Source organism: Heterodontus francisci, chromosome 27 (assembly GCF_036365525.1).
Source record: "Heterodontus francisci isolate sHetFra1 chromosome 27, sHetFra1.hap1, whole genome shotgun sequence".
Classification (NCBI taxonomy): domain Eukaryota; kingdom Metazoa; phylum Chordata; class Chondrichthyes; order Heterodontiformes; family Heterodontidae; genus Heterodontus; species Heterodontus francisci.
This window is the reverse complement of record NC_090397.1, coordinates 16,706,161-16,719,886: the sequence shown is the minus strand read 5'-3', so window position 1 is coordinate 16,719,886 and position 13,726 is coordinate 16,706,161. Positions and strand designations below refer to the sequence as shown.

The following is a 13,726-nucleotide window of genomic DNA, read 5'->3' as shown; positions in this document are numbered from 1 at the left end:
TCCATCTGCCTTCTCAGGTTGATGTAAAAGATCCCAAGATTGAAAGAGATGGGGAGTTCTCCCTAGTGTCTTGGCTAATATTTATCCCTCACCCATCACTAAAACAGACCAACTGTTCACGAACAAATTGCGATCTGTGGAAATTGGTTGCCGTGTTTCTTCATATTGCAACAGCGACTACACTTCAAAAGCACTTCATTGGCTGTGAAACACTTTGCGAGGTCCTGTATGGTTCTACAGAAATGTCAGTTTTTTCTTTTATGGTACTCAGTGGGAGGATATTGCATGACTAGTGATACCCTTTTTAAAAAAAAGTGAAAGATCCACAATTCACAAGCAATGTGGACACAATAAAAATTGGGACACCTTTGTCTTAAGCAAAATGAAATCAGTAATGCACCAAAACTATGCAATATTTAGTGGCATTTATTCACCACAAAAAAAGTAACACTTTGATCTTGGCCAGTTTCAACAATGTATAAGGAACTGCACTTTCAACAGTTGCTAGCTATTGTCATGCGGTCATGAGCGAGGTGATACAGATTTATCATTCGGGTGAAATCTTTATTATTTTCACCAAGTGAAATAGCGTTGCAATGAAGAGCAAAAATAGCATTTGTGCCCATTTAGTAAACATTAAGCCAAACATTTTTTGGTAAGACACCTTTTCCACTTTGGGTATCAGCTGTCTTCCATTTTGTTTGAAATTTTATGCATTTGTTTCCTCATACTGACTTGTTCAGGTTCCTAGCTGCCCTCATAAAAGGAAGTAATCTTTTGTACTAGTCCCCTACTAAATAACTTGCAAGTCATTTGGTGTAGACTTTCTACAAAAGCAGTCCAATCAGTCTCTTCACCATCCTATTGCGGATCTTATTTATTGCAAGAACACAGGGCTTTAAAAAAAATCCCCCATGTTTAGACCGAATGATTAAAACATGTAAAATTGCAGATTATTGCAGGCAACTAGTGACATTCCTTCCTTCAACAGTTTATGGAGCTCTTTGTTTTTCCACTGAGTGCTGAAACATATTCTCAGCTGGTGCACTGTAATGATGTTTGTGATTGCTAATCATACTTATGCAGCATTTAAGGCTCTTCTGAACATTTTTTTCAGCTAAGGAGTTCTTGGCAAGCTTGCTTTTGCTGAAAGCTTTCTAGTCTTCTTCAGCACCTCCCTTCTCTCCACGCTCTGTTCCAGTTCTGAAAAGGTATTGATCTACCTCATTCATGGAACAATCTCTTCCTGAGGATAAGGTCAAAAGAAATCACTTGTTACTGAGCAATTCTTACAAATTCCAGCAATAGTTTTTTTTTCATGGGGTTAAAAACAAAAGGGCAATTCACCAATTTTGTGCTCCAGTCAAGAAATGCCCCCAATGGGTGACAAGATGGCAAAACTGTAGCCCTCATTTTCTGACCTACATAACCACTGTTCTCTACTTGAGTGTAAGATCGAGGAATTACCCTTAACATTAGTTTACTGTTGCATTTCCCAGACACGTCTTACTCGAAGTACATTAGCAGGTAGCCTCTAGAGTGTGTTTACTTGAGTGAATTATTTACTTGGCAGTTCTATTCTTCTAAATCTTTCATGAAATATTATACCAGAAGTGGTACATCACTGCTTTAAGTTCATTTGAGAGAATGGACTTTTAGCGTGATACTGATAGTGGTAACAGTCGGTCATTGATACTAAATCCAATGGTTTCCTTGTGACATTGACTGCATTAAAAAGGTTAACTTTTAAAATATTTATTACAGCATAGGCTGTTTTAACCATTTGATGGAAGAGGAGATGTGTTGGAAAAACAATAAGTCAACTATATCTTACTGTTCTAGTAGAGGTGGATCAGTCCAGGATAAGTGGCGTATCCATGGGCAGCTTGCTTTTCTTGTTGGCAGTTACTTTGTCTGCAATGGGAGTCTGTTTACGCTTACCCCCGGTCTCTTTCTGCGGAGCACTTTTTTTCTTTTCTGGTACTTCCTCAGCAGGAGAATCCAGCTAAAGAACATAAATCTAGGACAGTCAGACCTTATCTTGAAAACAAATATTAAACAAACTAGTACTTTTTTTTTTAAACTTATTTATATTGACATGAACCCAATTTTCCTTCCAAAACAAAGCACAGAAGGTAACAATGCTTGATCACTGAATCAATTAAAAGCAATACTAACTGACATTTGGACACTGAACAATCGAAGGGGAAAGTCTCTTAAATTCGCAATGTATAGTGAATATTATGTCTTGCACACCAGCTTTTCACCCAAGCTAATGGATGCTTTTATGCTTGTATCAAGAGAGTGATGGAATACCCACCACTCGCCTAGTTGCGTGCAGCCTCAACTACACTCAAGCAGCTCAACGCCATCTAGGACAAAATAGTCCATTTGATTCGTGCCATGCCATGAACTCAGCATCCAGCTCTCTGAAGAAGGGTCACTGACCTGAAACATTAACTCTGCTTCTCTCTCCACAGATGCTGTGGAGTTTTTCCAGCACTTTGTTTTTATTTCAGATTTCCAGCATCCACAGTATTTTGCTTTTATCCAGCTCTCCTCCACTGGTACCATGTGTGGCTGCAGTCATGTAGCGAATCATCAACGTTAAGCCCACAGCACTTAACTCCCCTGCGACCTCTGCCACTGGCAAGAGCAGAAATGTCATGGGACCATGACATGAGTCACATCATGGTGACCTAGGGATATATTGCCAAGCCTTCATCGGCATAGGGACAGCAGCAGTTCAAGAACCACCATCTTCTCAGCGCAACTAGGGATGGGCAAAAAATGCAGTCTTGCCAGTGTCACACATATCCAGAGAACAAATTTTTAAAAATTGGAATACAGAATGTAAGTTTTCCCTTCCTCCGTCTTTGTGTTTACTCTTTCCACTTCTTCCATACTTGGGCTATAAGGTTTCAGACTAATTCTTACATAATTACCTTGTTCCCTCTCAATCTCATACGCATGGAAATGACATGGTTTTTATTTCTTAGCAGATTAGCTTTGGGCGCCTCCTTCAGGTACGAAATTGTGACGAATGCAGTAAAGCTGAAATCTTCTCTGTAAACCAGACAGTGATTCAATTATAATGAACTGAAGCATTGAATTGTAAATTAATTTTTGTTAATTTAATGGGTGCTATGAGAAATACTCCAATAAAGGCTCATAGAAATCGCAGCACAGGAAGATATCATTTAGCCCATTGTGACCAACTACAACCTCCTATTGTCTAATCTCATTCCCTGACTGTTATTTATCCTGCTTTATTCTTCATTTTCAAATATTTTTCTGATTCCCTTTTAAATTAAGTTACAGCTTCTGTTTCAATAGTGTGAAAAAGTATTCTAACTATCCCCTCGCCCTTTGTTACTGATTTGCCATCTAGTGAAAACGATGGTTCACCATTTAGCTTCTCAAAACTGTTGATAATTTTCAGGACCTTGCTTGGATCCCTCCCTTAACCTTCTCTGTTCCAGTCAAAAAGCCCCAGTTTTCAAGCTTTGCTTCATAACTATAAACTCTTACACCTGCTACCATTCTAGTGAATCTTCAGTGTTCTACTATCCTTTTTTTAAATTACTGAAGGATCATCGTACTTACTTCAAGTATTGTTCTAGAAGAAGATGGACAATTAGTTCTTCCATTTCACTTCTGGAGAGATTTGGAGGGCTTACAGAAGCCACCCTCAGTTTAGAGGGACCTTTCCCATTCCAGGCTTCAATTAACTTCAGTGGGGTGAGCTTTTCACCGAGCTGCTCAGCTTGTTTTAGTATTTTAATCAGATCAGTACAGTAGCTGGTTACATCGACCTTTTCAATCGCTACAAGACAAGCCAAAAGAAAATGCATCACAGCGTCACAAAGGATTGCTTTTCACTTTAATTAGACTACTGCTACTGTTATGATCCCCATGGAGATCAACAAACCAAAAGAATCAAATTCACCGACGAACCAGATAGAAAAACCAAATGGACAAGATTTCACTTTTATAAATTTACTCCAACAATCAAACCAAAATCAACCTAACTTAAACATGAAATAACAGACAAATTATGGTCAATATTTTTATAGTTTACACATTAATTATCAGATGCAACAAAGATAGAGCTCATGGATTTATTGGGCAGTCCTCTCTGCAAAGATGGCACCAAACAGCCACGAAGTTCTTGAAAATTTTGAACAACTTCAGGTAGCTTTCCAGCTCCTGTCCTCCAAGATGCAAACACCGATGTATTGCCTTCTCGTCGATACCGAGCACTGTAGTCTTCCCGTCAACGTTTCGATCTCGTCGCCTCTCAAACTTCCTTGGCCTTGCTCATGACAGTCTTGATGTTGTTATTTCTTTAAGTCACCAAAATCAACTGCCGCACTCATTTGCCAATGGCCAGCTCCCAGAATCAGTTTTTTCTCTGTAGCCTCTCTGCCAAAAAGCCTGCAGCCTCCTTAACTCTGCAAGCCTGAAATTGGAGCTTGGAAAGCTCTAGTTACATACCTCTGGTCAAATAACTGTGTCTTATCTTGTTCCAACCAGTTTCAATTTCCCTAGAAACCTAAAGTTTTTATTTTGCTTTCAAGTTAGGGTTAAAAAAAAAAAAAGAGCTTTGAAACCAGGGTCAGTGCACTCAACAGAACATTCGACAGTTTGCACATGTTCCCTCACTTTTTAAAAATTCATTCATGGGATGTGGGCATCGCTGGCCAGGCCAGCATTTATTGCCCATCCCTAATTGCCCTTGAGAAGGTGGTGGTGAGCTGCCTTCTTGAACCGCTGCAGTCCATTTGGGGTAGGTATACCCACAGTGCTGTTAGGAAGGGAGTTCCAGGATTTTGACCCAGTGACAGTGAAGGAATGGCAATATAGTTCCAAGTCAGGATGGTGTGTGACTTGGAGGGGAACTTGCAGGTGGTGGTGTTCCCATGTATTTGCTGTCCTTGTCCTTCTAGTTGGTAGAGGTCATGGGTTTGGAAGGTGCTGTCTAAGGAGCCTTGGTGCATTGCTGCTGTGCATCTTGTAAATGGTACATACTGCTGCCGCTGTGCGTCGGTGGTGGAGGGAGTGAATGTTTGTAGATGGTGTGCCAATCAAGTAGGCTGCTTTGTCCTGGATGGTGTCGAGCCTCTTAAGTGGTGTTGGAGCTGCACCCATCCAGGCAAGTGAAGAGTATTCCATCACACTCCTGACTTGTGCCTTGTAGATGGTGGACAGGCTTTGGGGAGTCAGGAGGTGAGTTACTCACCTCAAGATTCCTAGCCTTTGACCTGCTCTTGTAGCCACGGTATTTATATGGCTACTCCAGTTCAGTTTCTGGTCAACGGTAGCCCCTAGGATGTTGATAGTGGGGGATTCAATGATGGTAATGCCATTGAATGTCATGGGGAGATGGTTAGAATCTCTCTTGTTGGAGATGGTCATTGCATGGCACTTGTGTGGCGCAAATGTTACTTGCCACTTATCAGCCCAAGCTTGGATATTGTCCAGGTCTTGCTGCATTTCTACAAAGACTGCTTCAGTATCTGAGGAGTCACGAATGGTGCTGAACATTGTGCAATCATCAGCGAACATCCCCACTTCTGACCTTATGATTGAAGGAAGGTCATTGATGAAGCAGCTGAAGATGGTTGGGCCTCGGACACAACCCTGAGGAACTCCTGCAGTGATGTCCTGGAGCTCAGGTGATTGACCTCCAACAACCACAACCATCTTCCTTTGCGCTAGGTATGACTCCAGCCAGTGGAGGGTTTTCCCCCTGATTCCCATTGACCTCAGTTTTGCTAGGGCTCCTTGATGCCATATTCAGTCAAATGCTGCCTTGATGTCAAGGGCAGTCACTCTCACCTCACCTCTTGAGTTCAGCTCTTTTGTCCATGTTTGAACCAAGGCTGTAATGAGGTCAGGAGTTGAGTGGCCCTGGCGGAACCCAAACTCAGCGTCACTGAGCAGGTTATTGCTAAGCAAGCGCTGCTTGATGGTACTGTTGATGACACCTTCCATCATTTTACTGATGATTGAGAGTAGGCTAATGGGGCGGTAATTGGCCGGATTGGACTTGCCCTGCTTTTTGTGTACAGGACATACCCGGGCAATTTTCCACATTGCAGGGTAGATGCCAGTGTGGTCCCAGTGGTCCCACAAAACCACGGGCTCCATCACACTGCACTGTGATTTATTTATTTATTTGAGTCTTATAAATAATAATTTATGGCACTGGGCTTCATGAATACATTCAATAGTTTAATTCCAAGTGGAAACAATACTTTCCATTCAAGCACGTCTCTTCCAAAAATCATTCTCTCCCACATAAAAGTAGCTCATATAGAAAACCATTCTCTTCCATATAAAAAAACTCTCTCCCACCTCTCCTATATAATAGCAACTCTTGTATAGAAAACTATTTTCTCCTTCATAATAGCAGCTCCTGTCGGGTAAACCATTTCCTCCCACTCCTTTCATTGCTCTATGAGTTCCCAATTGAGAGTTTAACTCCTAGCTGTCAACTAACATTCAAATTCCATTTCAACAGTTCTCCTTGAGGCTGCTGGTGGGGTTGGGGTGAGAGGTGACGGCAAAGAGTGGAATGCAATCCAGTCGAACAGATAAAATTGAAACAGCTTTACAAACTTAACTCCACCATGGCTGGCTAAGGATACTGTTTGAATACTTCCAAGTGCTGCTTGTTTCATTAATATAAACATGTGCATAAATGAACACCTCCCCTGCTTCCAGCAGCCAGGCCCTACTGTACAGTGTTTTCACTATTGAATATGTAAATTTCACTTAGTGGTCTCAATTATATTCAAGTGTGAAACACCAGTCACTGTCTGGCAATCTGAAATAAAATTCACTAACAATAATGGAAAATATAAACCCAGGTGCCAAGTCCAAGACAGAATAACTCTGAAATATAAATAGTGCTAAAACACAGCAATGTATGAGCATTTATGGATATAACACACATGTGGGGTGTGATAAATGCCTAATCTACTCCGGTTTCAGCTTTGCTTTTAAACAAAGTGATCTTCAATCCCTTGTGATGTTTCTCCAGTTTATATTGTCTGTGTTACAGGGACGGTTCAGAATTATTTTCTAATCTCCCTGTTTATGCCTTCATTCTCTCTTTCTGATCAAGTATTGTTTCCTAGTCACACTATGATATCCACAGAATGATATACAATGATATGCCCTGTTTAGAAAATTGATACAAATGAGTGTTTCTTTTGTTGATTTTGGAACTGACTGAAGAAGTTTTAGACTATTCCTATTTAATAAATAAGAAATGAGCCCTGTGCCTCCACAGTAGTCACATACATAGATGTACTTCACAACAAGTTCCCAGAGTACTGAACAGTTTTTAAAATCGGAAAAAGATTTTGAATATACTAAGAAAATACATCAACAGAACAAATCAGGACCTGAAAATTCGGAAAAGGACTTACATGTTTCATTGTTGCAGTTGTCACACATCTTGTTGCACTTTGTTGAATCCCAGACTTCATCAAAATATTGTGCTATCTGCACCCGTCTACATCTGGAAATGAAATACATTGAGAAACTACAATCAGCATCCCACTCTTAACTATGTGCAAGTGGGTGGGTTTTGAATGTGTTAAAAATCAGGCCCATAGTTTCAGCAGCATCAGTGTGAATGTACTGTGTTGCGATATACATTGAGTTTCGACGCGGTCACAATGTCAACGCAGTGTTATCATATACATGGGTTACGGCTGTGTTACACTGTGAATTCACTGTGGGTTGGGCAGTGTCCGTGTGAATGTGCTGTGTTACTACATAAATTGGTTTACAGCTGTATCAATATGAATGTACTTTGTTATTATATACATTGGGTTATGGCAATATCAGTGTGAATGTACTGTGTTACTAAATACAGTGGGTTAGGGCAATGTTAGTCTGAATGCTCTGTGCTACTATCTACATTGGGTTACAGCTGTATCAATGTGAATGTACTTTGTTACTATATACATTGGGTTAGGGCAGTATCAACGTGGATGTACTGTTATGCAGGCCCCCACCTGCCAAGAATAGGCACAATAATTTCACCATATGGACATTAAACTTCAAATTGTTGCTGGGAAGAAACGAGGGCCTGTTACAAAGAATTGCCAGGCCCCTAGCCAGAAAGACATTTTTGCATACTAGCAGACAGTGTTGGAACAAAGGAACCAGTCCTTGCTCCCAATACATAGAACAGCCATGGTCAGACCAGTTTAGTCACATGACTAACTGGCTGTTGTAGTTTTAAATTGGAAAAACAGTGTTTGCAGAAAGCTCTGGACTCCTGGACTGAAGCAGACCTCCTCTCCTCCTGTCTGCTCCCATCTCTTTCTCACCAGCTTTAGAATCCATTGAAGACACATGAACTCCAAGAGAGACAAGTCTCCTACAGTGAACAAGGTTTAAGAAGAATACTGGGCCCCAATGAAAAGCAAGAATTACCTACAAGCAAGGACTCTACAGTGAGCTTGAAGAACCATAACAACTCTTCAGATATTGCCTTAAACCTTTCCACTTATTTTTTTCTTCTACTCTTTTCTGTCCCTAGCTGCATGTGTGTATCGCGTATGCATGCTCGCGTGGGCGCATTGTGTATCCATAGGCATTAACCGAATTAGAATTTAAGTTTAAGTTTTATTAAATTTCATTTTTCTTCTTTAAACCGAAGAAAGCCTGTTTGTGCTCATTTCTTTGCCTTATAATTGGAAAGCGGTGAACAAGGATTCACCAAGGCGGAGTTCAAACCCAGTGTCTTGAAATAAAACCCTGTTACAGTAAGGCCAGGTGAAGGCTGAGAGAGACCCTTAGACACCTTTCTCACCTGGTCGTAACAGTACTGTGTTACTATATAAATTTAGGGCAGTGTCACAGTGTGAACTTACTGAGTTATTATACACAGCAAAATGTCTTTTTGAGGAAGTCTCCTCCAGCTACCAGATCAGCTGGCTATGATTAAAACAATTTCTCCCCAACAGAAGCTTTAGTGCAAAGATCATTAGAGATTGGGATTCCAACTGGAACCTCCCAGATGAGGGTCCAATGCCTGAGCAGAGAGACAAGTGAGCCATCCTGAACGCTGCTTTTCAACAAAAATTAGGATGAACAGAACAATTTACTGACTGTAATTTAAAATACACCTTCTTGAATCCTGACAGTATGCCACCATCTCATAAAGTTTTTGTTGTCCTACATTCTCCATGACCACCATTGTGCTTTGCCTGAAGATATCCATAAACCCATAATACAGAATGCAATCGGCTTTAAGGTCATCTCGACCTAGAAAACACAAGACAAGGAGGTAGGTTTATAACAGTTCCTCTTGATTGAAAGATGCCTCCACCTCATTACCTTAATTCACTGCACGATGCATTGCCTGGTTTGTTCTTCGATCTGGCCCAAGTTAGTTAATCTCAGCCAGGGGACAGCAAGATCATTATGATCCATCTTACTAACCATGGCCAGAAGGAGGGGGAATAGCAAACAACAGCCTGTGTGTCCATATGTACTGGCCCACACAGTTGAGTGGCGTATCAACCTTCAATCTTGATATCAACATTCATACCTAGGATCTTATCCAAAGATGCCTACCAGAAGCAGAGCAGCCATCCTACAGCAGTAAGTCACTGACTGCACAAGAGGAAGGAACAAACAGGGCTGCTGCTGGGAAATAGGAAATGCTTTCACAGGTGCAGTCCCCACATAAAGTGGATGTACTGGTGTTAATGCAATTTGCCCACTATATGCGGCACATGGTAAAAACCAAAAAGGTAAACCAACAAATTTCTTTAAAACTGGAAGTCTCACTTAGCAACTGCCTCTTCTAATTATTAGCAGCTGCATCCAGAATCTCATCACTTTAACCAGGTGCTACAGCTGATTGAAGCTGCTTGAAGACCCAATTTTGCCTGAAATCAGCAGAGCCTTCTAAGGCATGGAGAACTTATTGAACTGCCTGAAATGGTCAGCTTAATTAATACATTATAAGCAGCGACTTTGCAACTGATGCCTATAGCCATGGAAATGGCCAGCGCTATTTGCCTAATGTAGGCAGCTGTCCATGTTAGTGTAGATGATGGAAGTGATGGCGACTGTATTTGATTATAAATTCACACTGTGATTTAATTAATGGAGAGTTCATGGTGATCATTTTTAAGGAAGTTTAATACTTAGCTTTAAAGGGGGTGTTCCCACCATTTAAAATCAAAGTAACAAAATGAACATGGACCAATGAACACGTAGCTTTTATTTCATACTTATCATATCACGAATCCAAAAGACATAAGAGTACTTCAGTTGTATGCTCAATAAGTCATTTAAAATATTGAGTTTGTTAATACATTACAGCCCTCTCCACAACGTAATCAGAATTATTGATAAAATATGGTTAACAACAGGGGACAGATTTAGGATAAACACCAGAAGGTGAAGAGGAAAGTTAGAAGATTTTCTTTTTCATACAGAGAGTTATTAGAACATAAAGTGATTTTTGAGAAAGAAAGCACATCATCATTCAAAAGGGAATTGGATGAATATTTGAAAAGAAAGGATATGGTGCAAGGGCAGGGAAAGAGAGAAATTGAGCTGAAGATGGTATCATTCTGTGCTTTAAATTTTATGAGTCTATGAAAGATATTTGAAATTGAACAAAACGGATAAAAAAGATGTTAACACCAGACTGTTATTTTTAGTAACTATTATCATATTCCCACATTCAGAAAGCTTTTCTGATACTGCACCTGCACGCCCACTCTCTTGGTAGTAATTCTCCATGGATTTGCTGAGAGTCTGATGAAACACAAAGCGTACATCAGCTTTGTCAATCCCCATGCCAAATGCCACTGTTGCCACGACAACCTAAGCAAGGAAACATTTGGCAGTCAGAACCAGCCCAGTAAAAGGTGCATCATCCTACTTTTTAAATCATGAGGGTTTGTTTCCACATCACCCCGAACCAAGAAAATCACTTGAAGGGGAAGCATTGAATTCAAAGGTGCAAAGAAATTCTGTTGCTTTTTACAGTGGACTTGTGGACGCTTTTCAATGAAAACATGGAAGCTATTTTTCACCAATAAGACAGCATGAATAGCAGAAACTCATCACTCCAGAATCATCCTTGTTTCCACCCCACCAGATCACATCATAGATAGCTCATGAAACTAAGCAATGCTGTTAGAATAGGATTAAAGTATATATCTTTAGTACGGATTGCTGTTATAGTTGTAGAAAGGATTTTCTGCATGTTCATGGTGCCTGCTTTGTAATACAGCTCCACAGATGTTTGTTGTAAGTGCATTTAATATTGCCTCCAAAAAAGGCTAAGCCATTGGGAGGAAGGAGAAAAGGCAACTTGTAATATAAATCAGTGTCTGTGGGATCTCCTAGACTAGCTTCAATCCCCTAAAGGAAGGGGGTTGGAGAGGAATTTTCCAGCTGTTTTCCCTTTTACATGCCCGGATTTTATCTGCTCTTTGCATTTCACAGGAAATTACATAGCTCTGGGTGGGCGGGTGAGTAGCTGCACCGCGGTGTACAAGGTATTGCAACTAAATGGGATAGGTTAGATGGACCAGTAGGTCTTTTCTTGTCCAGCAATTTTTTCCTATGCAAATGAAACAGTAAACAGATATGTAAAGAAATAACTGCAGTGTTTATAATACTTCTACTTGTTCCATAGATCAATTTCACATGGATATAAAGGGGGCTATTTTCACCTTCACCACTAGGATGCTAATCTGGTGGAACAGACTGCCTGCCTGTTGCAGAACTCACCATATTTTCACCTCATTGAACTGATAATCAGGGAGGTGATCAATCCACTTTGATTGTTTACTGCCCAAGTGTGAAGGCAGAAATTGCCCCCACATTTACCAATCTCACTTCTCTCTCCCTACCAGGAAAGCACACAGAAACATCACTATATAATGACACCTGTTACTACAATTTTTTTTGTTTTTAAACATGGCAACTTGTACTGAGGCTCCAGTGCAGGTTTGTGCATGTTAACACCTTTGTGCAGAGTAGCATTTGGCCTTAGCCTGAAAAGAAAGATAGGAAGGGCCCTACGAAACGACAACCAGGGGCTGTGCTTTCCCGGCAATGGGAGGAGGGCTAGTAAACCTAAGCAACCAAATTGACAGCAATGGTAGAGACTTGGGAACAGTTTGCAGTAGGTGGTGCAAGAAGCCAAGTTCGCACACAAGCTGATTATTTCAGCCATGGCTCAGTGGTAGCACTCTTGCCTGCAAATCAGAAGCTTGTGCATTCAAGTCCCACTCCAGAGACTTGAGTACAAGTTCAGACTGACAGTCCAGTCCAGTGCTGAGGGAGTGCTGCATTGTCGGGGTGTCAACTTTCAGATGACATGTGGAGCTGAGGCATGTCTGCTGAGGCTTGTCTACCTTGTCAGGCGTTTGTAAAAGATCTCAAGGTACTATTTCAAAGAGCATGGAAGTTTCCCCAGTATCCTGACCAATATTTATTCCTCAAGCAATATCACTAAAAATAAAATCAGGTGATCACATTACAATTTGTGGGACCTTGCTTGTGCAAATTGGCTGCTGCGTTCCCTACATTATAAGTGACTAAAATTTAAAAGTACTTAATTGGCTGTACAGTGCTTTGGGATGCCCCATGTTCATGCAAGGTGTTATAAAAATGCAAGTCTTTCTTTCAATAGATCAAAGAACCATGTTAAAATAAATGATCCTGAAGACCATGAAAAGCTCTTATTTTATCTGACCTTTATTTTGTTTAAAGTCCAGTCCTTATGAACGCTACTCTTCACAGTAGCCTCCATATTACCGTGGTAACAGCCAGCTTCAATGCCAAGCTTTTGTAGACTGACAGTGACCTGCTCAGTATCTTTCTGAGAAAGACAATAGATGATTCCTAGAGGAAAATTAGCAGAATCAAAATGACAATTCAAATTGCGCTCCCTGCTAACAGAAATGCACTTTGGGGTACATTAAACATAGTAACACAAGGAACAACGAAAACAGAAGAAATGACTATGATAATCTGAAATACCACTCCAAAGGCAGATAGCCAGAAAATAACTATGATATGCTTCTGAAGAGTGTCTAATCGATATCAGTGATAGTGAGAGGATTAAAAGGAAGAAGAAAGGAGGAAACCCAAAATCACCATCCTTACAAGCAGGAAATGGGATTGTGAAAGAGGGAAGATGGAGACGTTTGGAATCACTGAACGTCCCGTCCCCTTAGCATAACTACTCCTATACTTACCCAGGTTAGTGTCTTAGTGTCCTACAAAAGGGCCCCATTGGTTGAGTTTTAGTGCACCCCAAAGAGAGATTATAATCAGCCGAAGCTAAACGTGATTTAACTAGAAAGTGCACTCAAATCATTTCAGGCTATTTTCCTGAGCATCTGAATCTAAGCAGATTGCTCTGACAACACAGGAGGTGACCTTTCGGCCCATCATGCCAGTGTGGGCTCTTTGAAAGAGCTATCCAATTAGTCCCATCCTCCACTCTTTTCTCACAGCCCTGGATTTTTTTTTCCCTATTGAATCTGCTTCACTACCCTTTCAGACAGAGCATCTCAGGTCTCAACAACTTGCTGTGTAAAATAGATTCTCATCTCTCCTCTGGTTCTTTTGCCAACAATCGTAAATCTGTGGCCTCTGCTAACCAACCCTTCTGACAGTGGAAATAGTTTGTTATTATTTACTCCAGTAAAATCCCTCATAA

At 40.7% G+C, this 13,726-nt stretch overlaps 1 protein-coding gene across 2 annotated transcripts in view; it reads right to left on the bottom strand.

The window, feature by feature from the left end:
• Nucleotides 1-207: 207 nt before the first annotated feature.
• recql (RecQ helicase-like) overlaps nucleotides 208-13,726 on the bottom strand; it is a 35,031-nt gene continuing 21,512 nt past the window's right edge. For both annotated transcript variants that reach the window (XM_068058922.1, XM_068058923.1), the window contains exons 9-16: nucleotides 12,755-12,903; nucleotides 10,752-10,869; nucleotides 9,153-9,291; nucleotides 7,440-7,531; nucleotides 3,607-3,826; nucleotides 2,946-3,066; nucleotides 1,835-2,005; nucleotides 208-1,246 (exon numbers count right to left, since the gene is read on the bottom strand). In XM_068058922.1, the coding sequence (XP_067915023.1) occupies nucleotides 1,853-2,005; nucleotides 2,946-3,066; nucleotides 3,607-3,826; nucleotides 7,440-7,531; nucleotides 9,153-9,291; nucleotides 10,752-10,869; nucleotides 12,755-12,903 (992 nt within the window). In that variant the 3' untranslated portion in view covers nucleotides 208-1,246; nucleotides 1,835-1,852. The remainder of the gene's footprint in view (nucleotides 1,247-1,834; nucleotides 2,006-2,945; nucleotides 3,067-3,606; nucleotides 3,827-7,439; nucleotides 7,532-9,152; nucleotides 9,292-10,751; nucleotides 10,870-12,754; nucleotides 12,904-13,726) is intronic.